The sequence below is a fragment of the Dermacentor albipictus genome, chromosome 5 (genome assembly GCF_038994185.2).
Source record: "Dermacentor albipictus isolate Rhodes 1998 colony chromosome 5, USDA_Dalb.pri_finalv2, whole genome shotgun sequence".
Classification (NCBI taxonomy): Eukaryota; Metazoa; Arthropoda; class Arachnida; order Ixodida; family Ixodidae; genus Dermacentor; species Dermacentor albipictus.
In genome coordinates, this window is record NC_091825.1 from 52,029,754 (window position 1) to 52,056,682 (window position 26,929).

Genomic DNA, 26,929 nt, shown 5'->3' on the forward strand with positions numbered 1-26,929 from the left:
GCACACTTAATTTGTAATGCTAACTGGTACTAACACAGTTTCTTACATTTTGTTGTTCGCTCTTTTTGCTCAAAAATGCATTCTGTTTGTTTTCACTTGTAACAAAAGAGGTTCATTTTTTTTTCTTTCAAGCACCTTTCTATTTTCCACACTGCGGCGCCCCGAGCGCTCAACCCAACGCTGTCTGCGTTCGACCCAATCCTCAAACTCTGCTGCTCACTTAGACCCAAGAGCAACCGACGCAACGCGGCTTGGGGGCCCAGAGCCTTGCGCCCCCAATTCTAAAACTCTCTAGTAAATACAACACCAAGCCACTAACGGTACAGCATGGTATGTTCACGTCGTGGTAACCCAGGCGGTAGGTGCACCCGTATGTCCGGAGACAACGAACGCGAACGACGCATGGTGAAAACGTTCGAGTCCCACAGGGGCAAAGTATATGCGCGAGACATCAATCGCAGCCCAGCCGCAGCGTGTGTTCACAAATGCGGAATTAAGACATGTTGACCGCTTTCACGTGCAGATCGGGCGGCTTTGTTGGCGTGGCCATTCCCGCTGATGTTGCAATAACCTGGAAGCCATTGAACGATTATGTTGTGTCCCTTGCCATGGCTGCGATGATGTATGTACCAAATTTCTGAAGCCAGTTCTTTATTGTGTCAGTGGAGCATTGGGCTTCGTATGCACTGAAGGGCAGCCTCGGAGTCACCAAAAAGTGTCCATTGTTGCAGTGGTTCCTAAATAATGAAATCAAGTGCAGCACGGCGTTCCGCAAATTCTGCACCCGTCGATATGGTCATACATGAAGTTTCTCATTCAATTTCTTCAGATTTTGCCTGGATGATGGTTGCAGCAGCAAAGCTCTTGAGTTTTACCGAACCATCTGTGTAGACATGTTGCAGGAATCTGTGCACGTTGTGAATGTCTTCCAAAGTTGCTTGCTTCAAAGCTTGCAACTACAGTTGTAGTGCTGTAGCGCCTACAGCTTTCCTTCTGATGTCTGCAATTGTCAACTGCACTTGCGGCCGGCGCATACACCGCAACGGGTCTGATAATCGTGTAGCAGGCGTAATTTGTGATGGCATGTAGGACTGATGTCTTACACAACTTTTGGCGAAAGTTTAAGGTGGCCTCTTTACTGGCAAGCAAGCAAGATGATGTAAGGGAATCCGAGTCAGGTGTGCGATGTGTGCACTCAGGACATCTGTATCAATGTAGACTGTCAAAGGAGCATCTCTGGCAATCGCCACGCTCACAACCCATGCCATAGTTTTTGGGAAACCGAAACAAATTTTGAGTGCTTGTGCTTGCACACTCTGGAGTTTGCGGATATTTGTAGCGCAAGTATTTTCTAGTACAGGCAAGCTGTATCTGAGAAAGCCCAAAGCAGTGCTTTATATAGTTTCAGCATTGATTTCACAGTTGCGCCCCAGGATTTCGCGCCGAGAAACGCAAGAAGGTTCACAATGGCAAGCAAACGCTTTGTCATGTACGAGACGTGAGGGCTCCACGACAGGTCTCTATCAATGATGACGCCAAGAAATCAGTGCGCTCGTCTGTAACGTACAGTTTGGTCATTATTCCGCAAAGCATGCGGAGACATCGCTTTGCAAGTAAAAGCAATGGGTGTACATTTCTGAGGTGAAAGCTCCAGGTCTTGCCTTGGGCATGTTGACACGGCCATTGAAGCTTTCTGAACTCGTGTGCGGACTTGTACACGTGTCACTCTGGAAGCCCATATGCAAATGTCGTCTGCATATACGGAGAGCTGAACGGTTTGCTGTAATGAATCCGCAAGTCTGATGAGCACCAGGTTGAACAGGGTAGGGCTGAGTACTCTGCCTCGAGGTACACCACAACTGGTACAGCTAGACGCCGTCGATCCATCCTCAGTCACAATAAAGACAGATCGTCCATTAAAAAGCTGCGCATCCAGCGAAAGGAGTGTTTACCAATCCCTACAGCTTCTAAGGCGTCCATAATGGCGTGATGATCCACATTGTTGTACGCACCTTTAACATCAAGGAATAAGGACACAGTGATTCACTTCAGATGTTTCTGTTGCTGTACATATGTTACAAGGTCAATAACGCTATCTATTTTCAAATGGGAACAGAGCGAACAAGACGACGACGGAGTGCAAGGACACAGGACTTCGTCGTCGTCTTGTTCGCGCTGTTGCCATTTTGAATTTGTACCAACTCGCCCAACTTTCGACTTTAATACGCTATCTATTATCGAGCGTACGCGTCGAAAGCCAGCCATTACCTCTGGATAGACCTCGCAAAATTACAAGTACCATTCTAATCGTGTAAGGACCATTCTCTCCATTATGTTGCCGATACAGCTGACCAGTGCTATTGAACGGTAAGGTGGCAATTCCAATGGAGATTTGCCAAGCTTGAGGAGTGGAACAAGGCGACTAGATTTCCACTTGATAAAGAACAGGCCGTCACGCCATGATGCGTTGTATAGGCAAAGAAGTGCATCTCTGGCCTCTTGACAAAGGCTAGCAAGCGCCGAGTATGTGATGGCATTGGGTCCCGGTGACGAAGATCGCCTGCACCCAGCAAGTCCGGCCTCCAGTTCTTCAATGGGGAAAGGAGGATCCATGCGAGGATCTCGGGAGCAAGGGAGGATAGCAGGAATAGGTGGCGCAAGGTGAATAGTGAACGCCGGATCCGCGATCCCTGCGCAGTTAATCTTTGGCTATAGCGTCTACTTATGGGCGTCTTTGATGAAGGGCTGGAGGTTTAAATGGAGGTCGCTGTTGAGGAGCTGTTCGAAGTCTGCGGATTCTTCTTCAAACAACCGAGAAAGGTTTACGCGGATTTAGAGACTCACAAGACTATTTGCAGCGTTAATTTTGCAGTACAGCATAGCGACGCTGAATTTTCTTGTGAATGCATCTGGCCTCTCTTAAGTCATAAAGCAATTTAGTCCGTCTCTATCGTCACTCCTCTCGCCCTCGGATTGCGCGGAGGCTCTCTATTTCCGCATCAAAATCTGTGTATTTCTCCAATGGCCGAAATGAACCCATATCATCCTGCGTAGTCTTGGCGATCTGAATTTCTAGTGTGGACGAAAAGCCTTCATGGCTTCATATTCCATTAGTGATTGAAACATTGGCCAATCTATTGTTTGTTTAAAATTTGATGAAACAGATTTGGTTAGGCCCCTTATCTCTAGGTAGGTAGGAATGTGGTCGCTTCTGTGGGTTTCTATAACTGCGAACCAATGGACGCAGCGACTAAGCCATCGCGAGACAAAAGCTCAGTCTAAACAACTACTGTAAGTCCTGCCGCGCGGAAACGTGCGACTTCCATCATTTAGACAGCAATGTTCATGGTGGCAGGCAAAGGAAACGATGTTTCTTCCCTTTGAATTTACCTTGATGGTTTCGCAAAGTGAATCATGTGCGTTAAAGTCCCCAACAACAGTCCATGAACCAGGAGTGACATCTGTAATGTCACTCAGTCTCTGTCTGTCGACACGACCTGATGGCGAAAGGTAAGCGCCTACTACAGTAAACGCGTTTTTGTTTTTTCATGGTGAAACAGACATACTGATTACTGTCATGCGGCCGCACTGGATGAACAATGTCAGTTCACACCGTATGCAGATGATCACCTTGCTAATGTCAGTACGAGTCGATGACGCATAAGGTCCGGACGGGTTTCTGTAGGTTCGTTTCACAGAAGACAATAATGGGCAATCCATTGGTGAAAACGCAATGGCGAAAATCAGCAATACGGAATTTCAGTCCACGGGCATTCCATTACATAATAGACGCTTCCTTGACTTGTCTGAAGAACGGCTGACAAGGTACAGCCATTGTGCTTGCTACTCAAGACTTGCAAGAACCGGATCGAGACCGTCCAGCACTTGCAGTGCACCCCGAGCAGATGGCGTCTGCATGCCATTTATCAACAGGCGAATGACTTTCATTAGAGACTTGATTATAGCGCTCTTTGTTCAGCTGGAGGACTTGATGTAGCATGTGCAGGCCAGGCGTTTGCAGTAGGCGAATTGACTGCGTCACCAAACACCATGTTGTTATCATTATCAACACCAACACCATTATCAACAGGGGGCCTAGGTAGCGTCGCACAGTTCTGGGCTGGGCGTAGGGGCTGCGGAGGCGCGCAGAACCCGCTTCTGGGCAAGTAGTTCGCAGCTGGAGAAAGCGAGGCGTAGAAGTCGCTTGTGGTGGTGCAGTGCGCAACTTCAGGCGGTGGTCTTGGCCTGGCGACGACGGCAGCGTACGTGAGCGGAACCGGCGCCGAAGGTGGCTGATTAGCGAGAGATAATGCGTCGCTGACTTATTCATGTATAACGCGTCGGAGTTCCGGGGACAAAGAGGACTCAGACGACTGGGTAGCAGGCAGCAGTGACAGTTGGCGCGCGACTTCTTCGCGAACGAATTGCTTGATTTGGTCGAGGAACGAAGAGTGGGCGGGAGCAGCACTAGAACTGTCGGTTAAAGCCGAAATCGTGTCGTCGGGGCGGCAGCTCGGCGCGTAGTAAGGCGTTGTTTGCGGAGCTCATCGTAGCTCTGGCACAGTGTAATGACCTCGTCTATCGTTTGAGGATTTTTCGCCAAGAGCATTTGGAATGCATCATCCTCTATGCCCTGCATGACATTCTTTATCTTTTCAGAATCGGGCATGGCGGGATTAATGCGCCGGCAAAGGTCAACTACGTCCTCAATGTAGTTGGTGAAGTTTTCACCCTTTTGCTGAGCGCGACCACGCAAGCGTTGTTCTGCGCGAAGCTTGCGCACAGTAGGGCGACTGAAGGCTTCATTGAAAGAATGGGTAAATGCTGTCCAGGTTGAAAGGTTGGATTCGTAATTGCGGAATCGCTCTTACCTCGACTTTAATGGTGAGATTGGGTCCTGCAGGAAATTAGGTATTATTTATCTATAATAAGCTAAAGCGTTAACACTGCGCCTACGCGAAAACTCAGGGGAACATGGCTAATGTCATTGCCGCTAGGTAGTCGCGCTTGCATTATTGGCATGGAAATAAGCACTACACAATAAAAGAAAGAATTATAAATCGTCTTTATTAAAGTGGTATCTACGGTGTATTTAGCAGGCAGCTTGATGTTTGCATATCAAAGATTTTAGTGCTGTTTCATTATGTCCTTTTGCAAAGCGATTCACTAGCAGTGGCATTCAGTTATTTTAAAAAGCTATCAGGAACAAGTTTGATCACTCACCTATTTCACTTGTTTGTGTGAAACCTACGCCATCTTTTGAGACAACTTCGGCAGATAAAGTAACCAGCTTTGCAGATCCCAATGCACTATTCAAGTATGTCCGCTGCCCGGAAAGATCCAGGATGTCATGGCTTGCAGGGATGTGACTCAGGAGAATCTGCACACAAATAATAAGCACACTGTGTTTTATTGGCTTTTCGAGAGCACCCAGACTCACATGTTCAAAAACAAAGAGAATGGTAGCAATCAAGAAATCAGACAGTATTGAAAGCTACCCATTTTTCTGGAAAGACGTCATCAGTTCCACAGGCCTTAGGATGGATAAATTGACCGGTTAAGTATAAGCCATTCGTCCCTAGCAGTCTACGCAGGCAGCATTTCAACGCAGTGCAGCAGCTTTCCTATACAGGTGTTCGTGCCATTCAGTGCCTTATTTGTTCTCGCTGCGATTGGCCTTGGATGAACTCCGATGTACGTGACTCGGTATATGGATGCATACTTTGCCACCGTGTCAAAGTCGACCGGTAACCTTTCCCCCACTTGTGGCAGTTCCTCCAACCTTAATATCACTTCGACGTTATCAACATGGACGCCATAGGAACATTCCCACCATGTATAGGCTTTCGTTACCTACTCACATTCATCGTTAGGTTTATCCGGTGACCAGGGCCAGCGCCCACCTCCAGAAATCTCCCCTGCAACGATTGCGGCGGCCTTTGCCACAACATGGGTAGCCTCTTTCTGATACCTAACCAGAATTGTTACAGACCACGAACTACAGTTCGAGCCGGCGCTCTTTGCGATCCTTTGCTGTTCCTTAGCTGAGGTCCTTTGCTGTTCGCGACTATGCACGGCCACTGACAGCCCTCAGAGCAGCAGTCTCAGGGAACGTTTTCACTGACACCTCAAGTAAGCGCTGTTTTCTGACGACATACGCCATTGTAATGGGATCACCGCCTTCCACTTGTACTTCTGGGCAACCGGTGTGCCCTGAAGTTGGACGTGGGATGCTTGGGAACGGAACTCGCCCACGGCACTCCACCGCCTTCGCCTGCTCTTGCCACCCGAAAGCATGGGCAGCTTCTTCGGAACCACTGTCGAGATCTGAAGCCCGGTCCCACACGCCCTGGCATCGCCCGCGCGCCTGAAGCCTCTCTGCTGCAAGACGCTTCCGGCAATCGCACCTCCCGTCGGAACCCAGGATGTCGCTGTCCTGGCTGTGGCCGACTGTGCTCCTGATGTTGCTAACGCTTCTCATTAGCAAACCACGCTGCTCTCTATGAGGTGAGCTCCGTAGCGGCTGCGCCATTGGCAGCACTGTGGACCCTATAGTTTCCTTACCGTGCCCCGAGAGCGAGGAGCCCTCGAGTCGGCGCTTCGGCACAAGCCAACGAAATGAACAAAGGAAGCGATTTATTCTCTGTCACGAAGGGGCGTCTCGTGGCGTCTCTGTCTCGCATGAGCACCACAGGTTGAACCCTTTACCTGGCAGATCAATAATATTGTTGATCTAACAGGCACTTATGCAAGAAGAACGTTAGCCTATGCCTTTAAATTTAAGTTTATTTAGTCACCTGCTCAACAGTGGTCTTAACTATAATATTGATAGAGCGCACCAGCGAATTCTACCAGGGCGAAGGCTGCAGGCTCCGTCGTTCTCATCTTAATGCACTTAGTGGTTAAATTATCGCGGCTGTTAAATTGTTTGTTCAAAAAAAAACTTTTTGTTCACCTACCAGCTAGAAGTTCTTACGCGCTATTTAACTGTGCCCCAAACGCACGGCCCTTCATGGGCTTTCTGGATTCTTGCACGAAGTTATTGATAGAATATTGCATATACATTGAAAAGAGAATGTAAATTGCCCGCTTGAGACAATTGTTCCTGTAAAACAATAAAGGTTCCTTTGGCTACTGACCCGCCCTTTGCCATAAAACCGCCAATTTGTGAGCTTCTAGAAAGACCGAGAATGTCGCCTCAGCCTATCGGTGAACGAATTCCAATATTGCGGTATATCCAGAGGGCTGCGCCACACCTCCCACAAATTCGACATTTTCTGAGACACGCAAAACTTCATTCAAATGGCGATACTGAGACTGATCAAAATGTAGTTTCTGAAGCTTCAAATATTCTAGCACGCAGCAGAAATGCCCTTGGCTGACTTTATTGCCAGGTCCTCTACACCAGGTAAGAAAAATTACTATAGTGTAAACAAACGAAGTTCTTCGGCGACGGCAAATAGCTAAGGATTTGTATTGATGCCGATTCCTGAAGAAAAGGCGCAGAGTAAGATAAGAACAGTGCCTCTACATTATAAAACAGATGTTACGAAGTTACACAAAATTTTCGAAATGTCTATTCCCGCCATGGTTATTCAGAGTTGCCTAGTTGCGGCAGCAAAGTAATCTTTCACTTCCTCTCCAGCTGGTATTTATCAGAGGGTTCAGTTGCTTCTTTGGCACAAAGGGGTGCTGCTTGATTCAGTTATACAAAATGGAATGTTGTACGGTATTTGAAGAGTGCAAACAACTTTTTCACTGCTTTTCAGTGGTAGCACAACTCTAAAAAACGCTGCGCTTCTAGTTCTCGTAAGCATGTTCAAAACAGAAGCCTTGCAGGATGCATTTAGATTCAACTGGCAGCTCAGTAATATTGTTGACCCACTGCATCTTGTTTAGTTTTGGAAGCTTTTCTGGATTTGATTTATAATTTCTTTGTGCATCCTGAAGATGAAAGAAAGCAATATAAAAATTGTAGGCCAAATATCTCATATCTTTGTCGTAAACGCTTAACGCCCCGAAAAACAAGGGGGGTGGGAGCGTTTATGAGAGACGTCGAGGTGGATGGCTCTGGAATTAATTTGACTGCTTGTGTTACCGAAGTGCGCAGAAAGCGTTAAAGCACGAACGTTCAGAAGCACTAATAATATTTCACGCTCTCAGAGCAAACTTCAGAGTACCGGTTCATTGACCCCCATGATTAGAAATGAGTAAAATTTCCTATGCCTATGGATACTACTTCTTGATCTCGTTTATCTTAAAGCATTACTGTATCTGTAGCCCACTATGTGATGGCTTTGTTGTCACTGGGATCCTTATTTGGAATTAACGATCGAAGAAATACGAAAATTAACTGTAAACACAAACTGTTCATCTCATTCTCACGACTGAACATAAGTTACCAATGAATCTGACTTTCAACTGTGTAGACGTAAAATCAGAACTGCTTTACCTTAGTAGGGATTTCTTATCGAAGAGCAAACAAAACGGCTTAGTTGTAACGTTTACTTCAAAGGCATCTTTAGGAGCGTGAAGGCGAGGAGGAAAGTAACGACGTGGCTCATAACATTAATGATTATAAAAAAAATATTCTGGCCGAATGGTGCTTGCGATTGCTGTAGACGGTAATACGTTAGCATGCTCAATGAATACAGCGATACAAAGTATTGGCACCGTTGAAAGCAGTTACGCATGAGGCGCGTACTGCAACGTTATTCCTAAGCCCACTCGGCACCACTGCCGCAAATCCTGCGCATGGCATCCAAAACAGATGGCGCGCCGGTGCGCGGGCATGCTGCGAAATGCATCATGCGGCAACCGTTCAAGTCACTCGCACTTTTTTCTGGGAACGCTATGCCATCTAACGGCACTAGCGGGAAGTACGCCGCGCATGGTTTGCGAGACGAGTAGCGTGGACCACCGGTAGCTGCAAACGTTGAGAATTGTTACCACGCTTACCGCATCGTCTGTGACAGACAATCAGTGACCCCGTTTGTTGAAAGGTTAATTGGCGAGCGGCACATGTCCATTCTAATGGCGCGAAAGACTATCATAAAAAGCAGCACTTACCCAGTAAATTTGCGGTACAGTCTCATAAGTTGTCGGGCTGCTGTCTTTGAGGAACCCTTGTGAATTCGGTTCAATTCCGCTCATTATTGGAAAATAATGCGGTATTTCTTGGGTCATTGAAGAGGCGCACATACATCGTGTCGCATATCTAGCTAATGAAGATGGCGTCAAAGACGTTCATTGGAGAGCGGCACATGCCTAATGGTAAATAAATACTAATGCTATAATAAATAAATAATGCCTAAATAAATAAATAAAAAAGCTGGCATCAAACAGGTTCATTGAAGCCCAGCACAGACCGCGTGGCACATACGCCGTGCCCCAAGTCGGCCAGGAGGTGTTTCTTCGAACAGCGGCACCTATCCAGCCCCGCACATAAAATGACCCACGTCATCGTGAAAGACATTCATTGAGGACCGTCACATACATCGTAACATACACAGTGACCGAAGTTGGTCACTGGGTGTGGTAACCCAGCTAGGTGGAAAACGGTTATATAGGAACATACAAACGTACATACATGGATACAAACAGATATACCGACACATAGTCCCGACAAAGTGCGTGAAATATCCAATGCATGGTGACCCATTAAAATCACAATGGTCATTCGCCCGCATATTAATGACTTTCTCGTCCACATATTTATGACTTCTTATTGTCAACCGAACAACCTCATGAATAATTAAAATTATAGAGAGTTTCATATTTACGAAACTGCGTGCTTACATCAGCGTACTTCCTCCGGGGATCCATGGTACTCAGGTGCCTGAAAGTCTCGAAGACAAAGGCACGACCCAGAAACACAAGTAGGCACTCGGAACCAGGTATCATTAGCTCCGAAATGTTGGCGAGGGCCCGGTGTAGGTCCTTCGCCCAGTGTAGAGTACTGAACGAATATACTCCGTGAAAGGGCCCGTGTACTTTGAGGAAGCTTGAGACGTCACCTTCAATGTCCAAGTACTCGTACTTGATGAGTTGGTGAGGAAAATTCCGTTTGGCATATTCCAGCATGGCCATAGAGGAATCTACGGCCACGAGCCTGCAGCAGAATTACTTAAAATAAGCGCTCCTGTACGTTGCATAACCTGGACAACGATTTAGCACTGGTAAAAACTGGTAGCGCGGAGACGCAGACAGCTCTTGAAATATATGTGCCCAGTGTGTATAGGCATTTCTTCACGTTCTGAATGGTGCAAGTCGCTGCACTAACAGTTTCACAGCGCAATACAGTCATGAGGTAGCCTATGAACGGGCAATGCTCTGCGTATGGCGCATTTGACGACTATACCGACACTGTAGGCACACTTGCGCCGTCACCGTGCTTTACAGAAATTAACGGCGCATGTGGCGCCACGTAGTGAGTGCTGGAAGCCACATGACCTGCTGCCAGGGAAAGACCATACCATGCAAGAGCGAGACGGCTGGTACCCTGATGCCCGCTGTTCTTTCCATGCACCGTTTTCAAAGACACCTGATCTGCAGTCTCGAACGTATGCCAAATTAAAATATTCAGCGGAGAGACACTACAGAACGCTCGTTTAAGGGCAAACATGCCCACATCGTAAATTTCGACGCTCCTGATCTCAAGCATTGCAAGTTCATATACTCCCGGTCATACAGTGAGCTCTCTGCACGTGTGACCTGAGACCATGCCTGTATTTTTAGAAGTCAAATTTTAGCGTCATTTCGAGGCCTATAGTGCTGCTGCGGTGGTACTTCAAAACGCCGGGCAACAGCACCCTCCATCCAGCGCCGATCTGTTGGGGGTACTACGAAACCCGAGCGTCTGCTAAGGCACGAGTTGTACCGCAGTATACCTGTTCGGCTGAGCATTCGTTGCGGAAACAAAAAAAAAAACACTTCTTCCACTGAAAGCATTTTGTGCATGAAGCGGATGTTACGGAGGAAGAAAGCCTCAGGGGAGAATACGTATGCGGCGCCGAAGAAGTAGACGCAGTTTTTCAGTGCAGCCGCTATAGAGTACAGCTCAATTCAGAAGTCGTAATGCTGCAAGAAAGAGGTGTGATGTGTCCGTTTGCTTTACGCGCTGCAAATGAGAACGGAGGCCACTGAGCAACTGTTTACTCAAATAATACTAATAATAATAATAAATAATAATAAAGGGGCTAAGTGAACCGTTACGTGGTTAGCATCGTGTCCGAGTCTGACCGACACTTCTATTTCTTCGCGCTTGGTGCACTTAAAGGGTCAGCGCAAATCACTATAGCAAAGGCGAAATTGCTTGGCATCTACGATGGGTAAATTGTGAGACTCAGTTAAAGTAGGACCTGTGTTTATGTGCACTGAAGTTTCTTAGAGAATGCGAAAGGGAAGAAGGGGGAGGGAGAGCCCGGACCATACTCTTCGATTGCTTTAGTTTGTTTCCCGTAATCTGACTTCTGCAACCTGTACTGTAGGTCGAAAATCCCTACACTGACTTTCGTTGGTACGAAGTTCACCCGATTGGTTAGAGTTAATTCGGCACCTTTTTTTCCAGACGCTGCATGTGTAATTCTTAAGCTTCTGCTGCTTCAACAAACAAGCTCACTTCAATACCTTTACCTATTAGTGTGTGGCAGCTGTGTGGAAGAAAACTGGAGCTATCATCATATAGAAACTCAGAGACCAGATGGCATTGCTTGCTCTCGCCATTCTTATGGTTAATTAGACAACCAGGCCTGCCCTCTGGACCCGTTTACATACACTCTAGTCTTTGCACTTGCGGAAACGGTTTCTGGCGGCTCCGCACATACTAAAGGACGAAAAGGATACATGAACACGTGAACAAAACTACCCACATGGGTTTTACTATTCGGTGACAATGTAACTCAGTGCGCCATGATATGATACTTCGTTGTTCGCTATGAGCTTGTACTATAGCGCGTTGAAAACTCCAGCTCGACATGCTTTACCACACATGAAAGTGTGGTATGTGTTCCTTTTACGTCCTGTGTGTTTAGAGCGCTCTAAGTTTTTCTAATAATGCATTGCCAACTAGCCCACCAATCCATGGTTTTGTAAGACCTGCTTTGCGTAATATTCCTATGCGTTACTACATTGCCTATTTTATGCCCCTTTCATAGGCTAAACTTAAACGTTTTTCATTCCTTTGTTCGTTCGTGGCGGCTTGTTTAGGCACAGTACTGCAGGACATCAGATATTCAACTTTCTACAGACATTTTCAGCGTCCGACTTCGTTTCCTTATCGAATTAGGGTGCGCAGAAGTCGTCAGCAAACAAACAAATTGGCATTGTTCTACGTGATCCTCAGAGGAACAAACGGTACTCATGGGAAACATTGAGAGTACTCCGGTGCCGCCTGAATAACTCCTGGAAACTGCCCTATAGTTTCACTACTTCTGAAAAAGCTTGTTCCTATTATGAAAACTGGACCATGTCCATTGACACCGCAGCAGAAGTGCGCTAAATGTCGCGCCGTGCACCCGCCCGCAAGACTTCCTGGACACCTCCGGTTATATATATATATATATATATATATATATATATATATATATATATATATATATATATATATATATATACTAATGGGGGACGGAGAGAATTGCCACGAACATGGAACATTAGGGCTCCGCGCGGTAACAGTATGATACTCACTGCGTCGTGAGCAAAGGCAGATCATTTAAACCGTGCAACTGTAAGTTTAATACCCGCGGAAGAACTCCGTTCTCGGGCCAACAGTGCGGGGTGAACTATTTGTGGCAGATAGGGGTCGGATAGGCGGGGCTATTGCACATGCCAAAGTGCGTTCATTGGCACAGATGGCATGCCGCCGAGACCACTATTATCTTATCCAGAAACTCAGTGTCCGTGACGAAGTGCACACCACATCTCACTAGTGGATCCCTGGAGCGTGGTCAATTGGTTGTTGTCAATTCAAATTGTGGCAGTGGTGAAGAACTGAGGTTGCTTTCCGCGAGCAACATGGAGGGAATGCCGGAGGAACAGGTGTGGACGCCTACATTGCGGGCGCACAGCATGCACACTCGTAACGTTGCAGCGCAGATTATAACCGCACAGTATCGTACATGTGGGCGCTACACTGGTTAATACCATATAAAGCAGGAAGGGTATGCCCATACGCCACAATCACGTACCTTGTGGTCTCGCTAAAGCCCCTAGTTCGGTGCACAGCTCTGCTAACCGTCCGGAGCAGCACTCATATCTGTGCTGCGTAGCCCTGCTTAATGGACAATCCTAAATAAGAATATAATCACTACAAAGCAACCCACTTATATGGTGTCGCGGATAAAAGCATATACGTGAAACACTAAAGGTGTTACCTTCGGCATGGCTGGGCGCTGGGCAAGATGACGCCACGAGTGAAATGTCCTATCCCACAGCCAACGTCCAAAAATTGACAGTTTGCATTTCTTTCGGTTACGAAGAACGGCTGGAAAGCCTGTGGAAAGTGAAAATGCTTAACGGCAAGCAGTGTTTAGAGAAAAGCTACTGAATAAAAGATTATAGTTATTTGCAGGCAGTTCAGTCAGGTAACATCAACGGAAGAGTGTCAATATTTTGATTACTAGAAGCCTGAAGCTATACCAGGCACTTTCGTCATTCTACTTTGCACTTTTCAAGGCATGAAGCAAGCAGTAGAATGTCATGGATGTCAATGAACATAACTTTGCGCTTTTCAAAGGTGAAAAATACATCTTTACAAAAAGGAATACAATGCAGGGGTTTCATGCATATTTACGGTAAATTAGACTGCTAACAACTTTTTTCTGCCCTTAGAAGCGACAGAGACATGGCTGCCTATTGGTCAATTTTATTATAATGCCCGTTCTAGTAAAAAATAACAGCCAAGCAAGCAATGGAAAGAAAGTTTCAATAATGGTTATCTGTTGAAGCGGACAGACGTGGTAACAAAGCAACCTTGAAGAAAAACGGTGCAAGGCTCCTGTGACTTTGAAGTAGTAAAACAGGTTAAATGTTTAGATGCGTGCGAAATAAACGTTTTTCGACAGATTAACTTCGCACTTAATAGGAGGACGAAAGAGAAAAGCAGAAGGCAGGGAGGCTAAACAGAATAACGTCCGGTTGGCTACCCTACACCGAGCGAATGGGAAATGGGAAAAACAAAGATGACAGGGACAGGGAGGAGGGAAGGAAAGAAGAAAATTAGCGGTGAGTTCGCTGACGCGAGTGGCCTAGTAGTAATTGCACTAATAGCCACAGACGTTCACAGAAGCCGCACTTAAGAGGTGTAAGGTATATGAACAACAGGCAGGGAGAAAAGCTCCCAAAATAAAAAAGCAAGTTTGTTTAGTGGTCGTGTAACGTAACTTAGAACCTCCGCAAAGCAGAAAATCCGCTGTCAATGTAATAAACATTTTGACCACAACTGGACAGACAGACAACGAACTTTATTTGATCCTGAGGAGCTACTGTCAGGATTCCGAAACGGCAGGCCGTTATAGCCGCCGGCCGCATCCCCGTAGAGGATAGAACATCGTGACGCTCCGCCCTTTCCTGGGCCCTCTGGATAGCCTGGGCTTACTTTCGGAGTACCATGCTTCTGATAGACTTCTCACATTTGTCTTCGCTGAAGAGAAAAGTCGTTAGGCAATGCAGGACATCACCAGACCATGTGAGCCATAGAGCGAAAGGTTTCACTACAGTCGGGACAACCAGGGTCCACGTCCGAGTATATCCTACTTAGGAAGCCCCGCGACGGGAAAGCTCCCGTCTGCAACATTCTAAGAGTAGCTGACTGACCTCTATTGGGCTTCGGTTTAGGCAGAGGAATACGTCTCGTGCCATGTTGGTAATGTTTAGTAATTTCATTAAATGTGAGAAGCAGATCGTTCTTCTGAGTCCCTTCTTACCCCTCCGAAGCCTCCAGACCGTCGCGGCGCGTCCATTGTCGAGCAAGGTCGTGGACCAGCTAGTTGAGGTTTGGGTAGCCCTAGAGAGCGTTTGTCCCCATGTGTGCGGGGAACCACGTGATACAATGAGAATCGGGGCAAGCCCTCTTTTCTCGAATACAGGCCGCTTCTCGAGCGAGGTTACCCGATTCGAAAGCTCTGATTGCGTCTCTCGAGTCAATGTAGAAGTCGAAACGCTTTGGGTCACACAAGGCCAGCGCAACCGCGATTTGCCCTGCTATACCCGGGGTGGCCACCCTTACTGAGGCGGAAGAGCAAAGCGCCCCCCCCCCCCCTCCCACCCGCCTATAATCAACAAAGCTAACATTCTCTTGTTCCAGTATGTGCCGCATCGTCAGAGACCGCGAAGTCTGTGTTATCCCTAGCTTTCTCCAAGATGACTCGTGCACGGGCTTTACGTCTACCCTCGTTGTGCTCTGGACGTACATTTCGCGGGAAGGGCCTCACCGCTAGGTTGCCCTCGTTTCCCGTGTGAGTGCTTTCCGCCGACCCTCCGTTATCCTAAGAGCCATGCCAACGTCGTCAAGCATTCTCCTGCCAGCCTTGGTCGACGATAGCCTAACCACCTAGGCAGTGGTCTGCGCCTCTATGACCAATTCACCAAAATCCTTATCGTGTGTCTCCCAGGGAAGGTGAAGCCATACAAAAACAAGTGCAAAAATGCTGGAAGACGACGTGATTCATCCATCAACGAGTCCCTGGGCATCTCCTGTAGTTCTAGTTAAGAAAAAAGGCGACAGTTTGCGTTTCTGCGCAGACTACAGAAAACAAGATCAGGTGACAAAGCTCCCCGTATAGATGATTCACTCGACAGGCTTCGTCACGCGCGTTACTTCTCTTCAATGGATATAAAAAGCGGATATTGGCAAATCCAGGTAGATCCGAGAGACTGCGAAAAAACTGTTTTCGTGATGCCAGACGGCCTATTCGAATCTAAAGTCTTGCCTTTCGGCTTGTGGTCTTCCTCTGCAACGTTTCAACGCCTCATGGATACTGTGCTTTCAGGTCTGAAGTGGGAAACCTGCTTAGTTTACCTGGACGACGTCATCGTGTTCTCCGCTACGTTTGAAGAACACCTCGAATGGCCTGAACCACTTCGGCTTCGTGGAACTAGTTTCTCGGTAACGTCGTCAATCACGCAGGTGTTCGCCCAGATCATGAGAAAATTCCCGCCGGAGCACAGTTTCCCGTACCATCCGATAAAAAGGCTGCCAGGCGCTTCCTGGGCTTCTGTACCTATTACCGGCGCTTTATTGCGGACTTCGCTCGCATTGCGCGGCCGTTAACTCGCCTGACGAGAGACGACGCTGCTTTTGTATGGGGCGACGAAGAACAAGGTGCATTCAATGACTTACGGGAACGTCTCCAGACATCTCCAGTGCTTGCTCACTTTGATGAGACCGCTTCTACATTGGTCCACACTGATGCCAGCAATGTTGGCTTGGGAGTTGTTCTTGTGCAGCGGCAGGAGGGCACAGAAAGAGTACTTGTCTATGCAAGCGGAACACTCTCACGCACAGAAGCTAATTACTCCACAACCGAGAAGTAATATCTCGCCATAGTATGGACGGTTATGAAATGTCGCCCATATTTGTATGGCTGCCACTTCACAGCTATCAGCGACCACCATTCACTGTATTGCTTGACAAGCCTTAAAGATCCTTCGGGACGACTGGCGCGTTGAAGCCTACGGCTGCAAGATTTTGACATGACTGTCAAGTACAAGTCGCGGGAACGACATACGGATGCTGACTGCCTGTCTCGATTGCCGATAGAGGCGTCTGCTGCATCCGAAGAAGACTCGGCATTTCTTTGTGTTTTGGACACATCCACCATCGCGCAACAACAACGCCATGGCCCTGAGTTGCTTGAACTCATCAATTACTTAGAGGGTAGATCTGGGAAACCGCCTAGAGTTTTCGCAAGAGGACTGTTGTCGTTTTGTTTGCGGGCGAAAGTCCTCTACAAAAGACACTTTTCTTCAACCGAGTCCCCCTATCTGCTCGTCATACCTGCAGCTCTTCGTACGGAAGTACTTCAAGCCTGTCACAACGAGGTGACTTCTGGTCACTTAGGCTACACGAGAACGTTGGCCAGAGTGCAGCAGAGGTACTACTGGCCGAGACTTACCACCATCGTGAAATATCACGTCCATACTTGCCTTGACTGCCAGAGGCGCAAGTCGCCTCCGTCGAAACCAGCCGGCCTCCTACAACCCGTCCAGGTTCCTCGAAGACAATTTGACCAAATCGGAATTGATATACTTCTACTGCAGGGAATCGCTTTGTTATTGTCACAACCGACTATCTCACACGTTACACTGAAACAAAGGCAATCCAGAGAAGCACAGCAGCCGAGGTGGCGCGCTTTTTCATTGAGCACATTGTGTTGCGACACGGCGCACCAACCGTCGTAATAACAGACCGAGGAACCGCATTCACAGCTGCGCTTTTAGGTCACGTTTGCTGCTAAGTGGAACGGCTCATCGAAAGTCAACCGCCTACCGTCAATAAACCAACGGATTAACAGAACGCCTAAACAAAACAATTGAAGACATGCTCTCCTTGTACGTGGATGCTGAACATAAAAATCGGGACGACATCCTACGTTATATCACCTTTGCATATAACACGGCGAAACAAGAAACGACGCGCATGACTCCGCTCACCCTTGTTCATGGACGGGATGTACAAACGATGTAGGACGCGATGCTTCCAGGTGACTTTGACCATACTGATTCGGATGCCGATGTGTTTACGCAACGCGCCGAAGAGGCTCGGCAATTCGCACGCTTGCGGATCTTCCAGCAGCAGTACTACGACGCACGGCGCTATGATCTTCACCCTCGAATAGCAATCTATGACGTCGGCGACAGAGTGTGGGTTTGGACACGTATACGGAAACGAGGCGTCTCCGAGAAGCTGTTAAGGAGATACTTCGGACAATATCGAGTATTGCGCCGACTCACTGACGTCACGTACGAGGTCGTCCCCCATAGTCCCAACTGTACGCGGCGCCACACGCATTGTCCTGAACTTGTGCACGTTGTCCGCATGAAGCCGTATGTGAGCGAATAACTATGCGAGAGATCCTTACTTCCGCAAGTGACACTTCAGGTACAGCATCGGGACGATGCTCTCTTAGGGAGCGACAAATGACGCGTGTATTCTATGCAGACGACAACGAAGATAGGGACAGTAACAGACTTAATCTAGTGGGTCAGTGAGATTCGGCGAGGGCGAAGAAGATGTGTCTCAGGCCTGTTATGTTTTTGAACAAGTTGTCCTGCGGTTCCTGAACGTCTCCCTGTCTAGTGTCTGCGTTGTACTGCGACAATATCGTCTATGTTATTGTGCATCCCAACATGATCTAGCCTGTCGGAGCTCGTTGCAATGGGCAACCCTAGCATTGTCTTGATCCTCTTGCACTTGAGGGTGCTTAACTTTGTCTTTTCCGGATTGGTCCATACTAGAGTTCAAGCCACATAGTTAATGTGACCCATGAGAAACGCGCGGTACATCCGAACGAGGTCGTGCTCACTTAACCCCTTCTTTCGGTTGGACACCCCAGTGATTAATCTCAGCATATTCTGCGTCTTGGCTGTAACGTACGTAATTTTTCTGGCATTACAGCTCCTCACGTCTATGAGCAGACCTAGGATCTTGACTAGGTCGACTGTAGGAATGTTTTTCCCACTATTCGCGTATAATACCACAGGAACCTGGCTGAGGGGTGTGAGACCCCTAATCCCCTTCCTTGCGGGTCTGTAAAGTAGCAGCTCCGACTTACTCGGAGATAGCTTGACATCCGTGCCCGCGAGGTAAGCCTCCATCTCGTCCAAGGCCGCTTGTAGAGCCTGCTTTATTTACGCTAAGGAGCCCCCCGTGCAGCAGATCGTGATTTCATCTGCGTAGAGTGCGTGGCCTATGCCCTGGAGGCCGCCCAGCCTGTCTGAAAGACCCTTCATCACTATAATGAAGAGCAGTGGCGACTGATCCCTGCGGGGTACCCCGAGCCCCCAATCCGTACACGCTTGACTGAATCTGCTTCACCTAAACAGTAGCGGTTATATTCACCAGAAAGAACCTGATAAAGGCCTGGAATTTAACTCCCAGGCCTATCCCAGTAATGACCTTCAGTATGTATTGATGTGACACTGCGTCGAACGCCTTAGTGAGGTCCAGGGTGATAATCCCTCTCACGTCCCGAGTGCCGCTATCAAAGATATGCTTCTTCAGCATTAGCATAACCCCATGCGCCGATAGGCTAGGCCAAAAACCAACAGTATTATGTGGGAAGAGGTGCCTGCGCTCTATGTACCACGCAACCCTGTTCAACATGGCGTGTTCCGCTACCTTGCCTATGTACGAGGTTAGCGATATCGGTCTCGTGTTGTCCAAATCAAGGGGTTTTCCCGCTTTAGGGATGAGCACCACTGTAGCCGCCCTCCATCCGTCGGGCACCTGTCCTGCCTCGCATGCTTTGTTGGCCTCTTTAGTTAATAGTTCCACTGCCTCATTGTCCAGGTTTCGTAATAGCCTGTTAGAAACTTTATCCGGACCCGGAGCCAATCTACCGTTTAAATTGTAGAGCACCCCCTGATCTCCGATTCTGTTAAGGGCGCCTCCAGCTCCTCCACCATCAGCACTTGACTTTAGGATAATCCTCTTCCTGCGTCGGCCCTATGGGGAGGTATCTATCCATGACCGCATTCAAAAGCGACTGTTCAGTACTTCCTTTTTGTTGTTGCCTGTGTATGACTTTACTAAGTGTTTGCCTTTGATTCCCCTTAGTCTGCGCGCTACCCTGGAGGTGCTTGAGGAGGTTCCATTTCCCTCCTGAGCGCATGAAACCGTTTTCTGCAGCGCAGACCTCGTCCCATTGTAGCCTATTAAGCTCTGAACAATATATCTCGATCTGTCTATTAAGCTCTGCTGCATTTTTCGTGAGCCTGCACTTTAGCCCTTGTGTTTCCCACCTCATCAGAATTGAGGATTTGGTCTCCATCAGGTGCACTAGGTGCAGGACTATTTTTGGGACCTCCGCTTCCGTTTGTACTACCTTAGTAAGCCTCTCTCCGTCCTCCGTGGGTGAGTCAGTAGCCTCGCCAAACGAGGAAAATGTGCTCGTTCGCTCCTTCCTACGTTTCCTGATCTCCTCCCAGCCCCTGACTCGAAATACCCTGGCCAGTCGGACTTCCACCATAATTGTTACCCTCGCTATGAAGTGGTCACTGCCCAGGTTCTCCTGCTTAATGGCCCAAGTGACGTTACCTACGTTTTTGACGCATACCAAATCAGGCGTTGGGTCTCACCCAACCGACTTGCCCAGCCTAATGGGGAACCCTGGGCCCGTCATTACCGTAAACGGCACATCATCCAGGATCCTCGCCCGGTTCTCGCCTTTTACCATCTGTCTCAAGTAACTCCATGCACTCAGATGGGCGTTAATGTCCCCGGCAACTATCAGGGGAAAGTGCTGGGCTATCCACGTCTCCTTCCTGAGCCGGGAGTTAAATGTGCTTCTCTGGTCCGACGGCGGGCTATAGTCCTTAGGCACAAATACACTCTATTCAAGCCACCCGTGGAGTATAAACTCCACGAAAAGGGCCTCCATCGTACCCCGTCGGGATTGCATTGGATGCTCAATAAAGGCTACATTCTTTCTGATCATCGTGGCTAGTCCACTGCCTCCGTCATTCCTGACCGACACAGTTTTGAAGCCAGAGAGGGTAGGCACGTCACATAGTGTCGCCTGTAATAACAAAATCTGCGGCTTTTCCACCTGATTCGCCAAAAACAGCCGTAGCAGACCCTGGCGCCTTTGAAAACTAACGCAGTGCCACTGCCACATTGCCAGCTCTTTGTGATCGCCCGCCACGATGCTACATTACCATGCCTGGCTGCACGCCTGGAGCATCCTCGGAGTGATTCGCAGCCTTGGTTTGCACTCGGACCGTGGCTTTGACCCTAATCGCCGCTTTTTGCTCTAATGCCATTACTCTTTCCACCAAAAGCATTAAGCTTTCCTGATTTTCTCTACTTATCCTGATTAGTTCCTCCAGCATCTTTCTTTGCTGAGCCTCTACCTCAGACGTTTCCGAGTCGCCCTCGTCCTTAGGAAGGGTACTTGTGCTTTGTTTTAGTGAGTCCTACGCGGGGTATATGTTCGACTACCTCTGCCATCTGGTCTCTCGCCTCACTTTCAGGAGATTTGGGTTTCCCTTGGCAGCTTTGAGTCGGAGTACCTCCTCTCTAAGCTCCTTAACTGCATTAAGTAATGCATCCATGTGTGACCTACTACCATGCTCTAGCGATACCGACAGCGTTACCTCCGTGGGTCTCTGTTGCTCCTTCTTCGTCTTCCCTTTAATACGACCCGCACAGGTAGGCTCCTCCTGCCTCCTCACGCTGGACACCGAGCGCCCTCTGGATCAAGAGTGGCGCCTGGTTGCTCCGTGCTTCTGCCCAACATGCGTGCGAGAGCGGCTTCTCTCGGTGCTGCGCTCCCGCACAGCTGGCCTACACGAGCGGCTCCTGCCACCCACCGTGTTGACCTCGGTTCCCACCTGCAGCTGCTCGGTGCGTTGGCGCCGCGGCCGCCGTTGTCTTCTGGCGATATAGGGAACTTGAAATTTGTCCCTGCACTTCTTGATCGCTGCGGGCTGCGGGCCACCGCACAATGTGCATTTCGAATCGCACTGGTGATCTTCCGCCGGCGATCGTTTGCTGCAGGTGCGCAACTACTTGCTTCCCGGATTGGGACACACGTCAGCCGGCTTTCCTAGTCCTCCATACTCGTAGCAGACTTCCGTGTAGTGTTGGTACAGCGTGCAGCGAAATATGATCTCGCTGCTTGTCACGTAGCAGGGCACCCTCATGCCCTCGAAAAGCGCCATCGCCGCCATGGTGTTGATTCGCCTGGCCTCCAAACCGCCCCGATTCCAATGATTTACAATTGTCGCTATGAGTTGAGCCTCGCTGACTTCCACGTCGACGCCTCTTTATGACTCCATTACACGCATTCTCGGGTGGGTACAGGTACGCAGCCACCCCAAACGTGCCTTCGCCGAGCCTGATTTGCTGCACTTTGGCGTACGCGACCGCATTTTTCTCATGCGTGCTGCACACCACCAATATGTTCTGAACTCCGTTGGGACACATTGTGTACTCTTCGATTGCGGCTGGGGCCAAGGATGCTGCCATGGCGAACGCTTGCTCAAAGTGTATTCGGTCTGACAATGATGCAAAAAGTTTCCCTCGGCAGTCGAGGGAGCCTCAAAGTAACGGTGAAGCGTCGTGTCACGTCGCGTGGTGCGGGGATGCGGCCGCCATACTTCCGTCTGCCACGTGTATTTCAACCATCTTGAGCCGAAGAATATTCTTCTCTGCGCGCGCCGGGCAGGCTCCCATACGCCACCTTCTATCGCGGGTCGTATGCCTCTTCTTGAGTAATCTCTACTCCTTCCACAACGTCCAACCTGGGTTCCAAGCCCCACATGCACGGGAGTAGGCCTAAGCCTATCCGCGTCTCCTCGCCGTTTTTCACTCAAAAAACGACAAAAAGTCCTTGAACCGACGAAAATCTAGTATCGACAGAGTCCTCTTGACTTTCCACGTCGATTAAAGCATGAATCACCCGGTTCCACCGGGGGAACCCCTCGAGAACCTGGATGAAAGCCGGAGCCGATGTCAACGCGCTCGCACTATTCGACTTCTCCTTCGTCCTCCTTGACTAAAATTGGAGCGATTTTTTTTTTTCAATATGGGTTGCTCTCTTGGGTTACAGTTACAGTGAATCCTGGCGTGGCAACGCAGTTGATTTTGTCTGGTGCTGTTAAGCTGGCGGGCACGAGGTGAAATTCTGGTCGCGGCAAACGCATCTCGATGGGAGCGAAATGCAAAAAAAAAAATAATAATAATAACTTCCAAGTACTAGACATACAGTGCACGGTAAAAAACGCAAACCCAGTGGATGAACGGGCGCTTTTAAAGAACGGTGGTCAAAATTAATCCGAAGTTTCCCACTACGGAGTACCTCATTATCATATAGTGGTTTTGGTGCATTACTTTCAAAATTTAATGTCAAGGCAGATACAGGAAGGTCCTATTTTGCCAAGCTCACGCACCACGGTACTTGCGCGTGTGAATGCTGCCGCAATATCGGTGTAAATTATGCTGACTTAAAGTAATTTTGATTTACGTGGTAACAATGAATACTGCCGTTGTACTGCAAACTATAGCAAGGTGATATCGAATTGACTAACTCGTTATCGCAGTCCGACAAGTCGAAAAGGCACCGCTATCTAGAGTTAACATAGACGCCTTACCTTTAGTAAATCACGAGTCTCTTTAGTACGGATGGAATTAGTCTCGGCGTACAGATCTGGTGCATGCAGGCTTGTGTAAGGTCTTGGTTCCGTCTTTCCTTCTGTCGTGCCAGCCATAATATCTGCCACAGCAACGTAACAAAGTAAGGATAAAATTGTTCCCCAAACCCTTTCCTTATCAAAAGACGCAGTGAGCGATATTCGAACGTTTTTTAAGGTTTTGCAAAACTCGTTCAGGTCAATCGCCAGCTTACTAATTCATAAAATCAGCATTTCCTTTAGTGAACAAGCTTAGATCAGTTTTCTAAGGTGCCTATAATTGATTATCTCGATACAGAAAGGACATGGTCTAAAGAGTGGTCTGAGGATAAATGGGCAAATATTTTCGACGATGAAAAATAGCGAAGAAAACAATGCATTTTTCTCACCTACGCAGCAGGAGAGATATCTGCTTTGTCCGGCCGCCTACTATTTTCACCTACGCAGCAGAAGGGTATCTGCTTCTTCCGGTCGCCAACCCTACAAGGTAATAAAGTTGTTTTGTTCTAACTACACTTGCACAGGTGGCAAACAGCCCCAGACTTGTTTCATACAGCAGTTTCGTTCTCGGAGAGCAACGTACTCCACTTTTTCATTTATTGTAACCAAATAGTCAGTTCAAGGTAAGAGAGAGCGCACACAACAGCTATCTCGCTTCGCTAACCGCCCTCTACGCCCTCTACAGCCAATGTATGAGTCATAAAAAGGTTGTGTTCTTCGGGGTTATCATTTATAAGGCGAATTTAAAACTAGTGTAAGTGATGAACAGCCTAGCAAACCTAACTCAAGAAGATCTATTTGTCGTCTGCCAGTCCTCCCGACAAGATCTTGGCGAGCATGTTAAAACAAACGAACAGGTGTTTTCCTTGTGTTTCCGCTGAATTTCTAAATTACTTTGTAGGGTTATCCGCCGTAGCATTATCGAAATGTTAAATAATATTAAAGAGGGTTTGAAGCCCGGCAAACGCACTGCCAATTTTGGAAAAAAGGACTACCTGTAACCGTTTTAAAAATAAAAAGAAGCAAGAAGCCTTCTAGCTGTCCTAAAAACGACATTGTTAGTGGTTCAAGCGAATTGAGAAGCGCAATGTGTGTCATCTACTAGTCATCAGCAATTTTCCCAGCGTAGCAGTAAATAAGTTTGAAAAAAGGCTTTTAGAACGCCAAGGCGATACATTAAATCCACTTCAAAGCTCTTTAAAAACGACGCAGCGTAAAGTCTTGTGAAGTAGTTGAAAACTCGCACAACCGCCCGCATGGTTAAACTGCATGAAAAAAAACGTTACTTTATTTGTTGGTTATTTTAATTACTAAAGCAACGTGCGCGTATTTTTTCAAATTATGCGATAATAACGTGCATGCCTTCTGAGATGGCAAGAAAGCTAGTTGGAACAAAAGTGTTGAACTCGAAATCTGACAGAAAGTACGTTAACATAACCTAACAGGAATTGCAAAGCTTGTTGCTGAGCAAGCTGGCACTTCGATGGCATGGTATTGCTGGCACAAATAATGCAAGCATGAACCAAAAATGTTAGCATCGTCCTTATAGCTGTATATTTATACAAGTAGCGAGGGATCTACTTTCTAAGAAATAAAAGGAGTGCGAGTCATATTTATGACGCTGATGATGATTCCTCTTGGCATCCCTTCCGAAACGGCGCGACGACAATGGTCACCTAGCCTTCTTGAGCTAATCCCGTATTATATACATATAATATCCTACAATTAAATACGACAGAACTCATCTCACGATGAACGTCGACTGTAATGATCGCTGCAATCGAGCAATTTCTGAGATTTCGGTTCCTTTGGCTGTATGCCGCACAATCCATTAATTACCACTTTGGCATGGCACTCGCTTGTCAAGGCCACCCAGGAGCATGGAAGCCCGAGGACGACTGTATGATGCTTACGCAGTTACGATGGAATGAGGAAGAATGAATGATACCATTGGAACGACAAAGGCGTACAATGGCGACGGCATGACGCCAGTGAGATGTCGATTCTTAAATTATCGCGATGGTATAACTGCAGCAGCGTACGATGATGACCTGAGGGCCATGATTTGACGATGGTGGGACGACGACGGTGTGACGATAACCGGATTAAGAAGCTAGAATGACGACGATCGCAGGACCTTGACGGCATCTGTGGAACGCAGAATCTGTGGGTCTACGAGGCAATGACGACCATGGCGCAACAAAAAAAATATAATCACGATCGAATTAGGACAGCATGATTACGGTATGACGTCGATGGATCGACAAAGGTGGTATGAGCACAACGGGATTAGGATACTGAAGTTATTAAAATGGCGAAACGACAGCGTGACTACGATAGAATGACGACAACGGTACGGCGACAAATGCGTGACGGCAATGCCATGACTACAATGGCTTGACCGCGACGGCCTAACGAGAGTCGGATGACGTAGCTGTAGTAACGATGATGGCACTTCGACGACCGCCGGACAATGGAGGCATGTAGCGACTGACGATGACGGTCATGATAACGGAGCCATAATCATGACTAAGCGACGTCACCATCTTCAGAATACAATGAAGAAGAAACATTGATGTCTATGAAGTGACAAAGGCGCTTTGCGACAATTGCATGACGACAAATACTGTACGACTGGCGCTGCTGGTAGTATATTTCTGGCATGGTGTATTTTAACAGCGCACAATGGCATTTAGACTTTGTTTCTCGTACGTTTCAAGCAGCATAAGTGTCACGAATATACGCCTTTCCCATGACATAGCTCCACAGGCCAGAAATATTTATTGATAATGCCTTAACAAATGTCCGCCTTAAGAAAGAAACAAGCAACCAAATTACGTTATCTGTATTTATTCTCTAAAATGCTTTATACCTAAACGGCAAAAGAATTGCGGAGGCAGGATCGCAGTACGACAAACCAGCCAGCTACATTTTTGTACGAAAAGGTTCGTGCAGATCAAAAGAAACAAACGAAGAACCGTAACAAATAGCCTTGCATTTCGTAACTTGCCATCTGGCGCAAAACTGCGAAAGTAAGCAGGGATAAGCTGGTAAAAAGTCGCAGTTTCGCCCGAAAGGTGAAAATTGAGCCGCGATCGCCAGATGTTGATCTCCTTGCGCCAGATGTTGAAATACGTAGCTGCTGTCGGAGCCCAACGCGCACTCCCCCTTCCATCCTCCCACGGCATTTCGCGCGACGGAGCGGCTCGTAGGCGAGCTCGTTCCCAATTCTACTCGCGGCGTTGCTGATCGAAAGCTGCCTGCTTCTCAGGAGTACGTATGGCGCGTGGCCTGCCCGTTTCGGAGCCGGAGAGGCAATAGACAGTTTTAGTACTGCGTCATGACGATACGTGCGCAGCACGCAAGTGCTTTGCGGAACGTAGGAGCGCGTATCGCGTTAGGGCTTTTAGTACTGCGAAATGTCTACATAGAGAAAGAAATTCAACAAGAGGGGACACTCTTCAAAAACTGGCAACAGGAAACACGTCATGCCTCATGCCTCACGTCGCGTCAACAACATCCGTTAGTTGACGCGAGCATCAGAAAAAAAGAATGTTAAATAAACTTCCAGACAACG

General features: G+C 47.9%; 1 protein-coding gene across 1 annotated transcript; it reads right to left on the reverse strand.

Moving 5' to 3' along the window:
- Positions 1 to 812: 812 nt before the first annotated feature.
- On the reverse strand, positions 813 to 23,818 carry LOC135899196 (juvenile hormone acid O-methyltransferase-like). The gene is made up of 6 exons (XM_065428454.1): positions 23,742 to 23,818; positions 23,314 to 23,435; positions 13,374 to 13,492; positions 9,799 to 10,111; positions 5,224 to 5,380; positions 813 to 883 (listed from the first exon to the last, which is right to left on the reverse strand). The coding sequence occupies exons 2-6, from the start codon at positions 23,428 to 23,430 to the stop codon at positions 813 to 815; spliced, it is 777 nt and encodes a 258-aa protein (XP_065284526.1). The 5' UTR covers positions 23,431 to 23,435; positions 23,742 to 23,818.
- Positions 23,819 to 26,929: the final 3,111 nt, after the last annotated feature.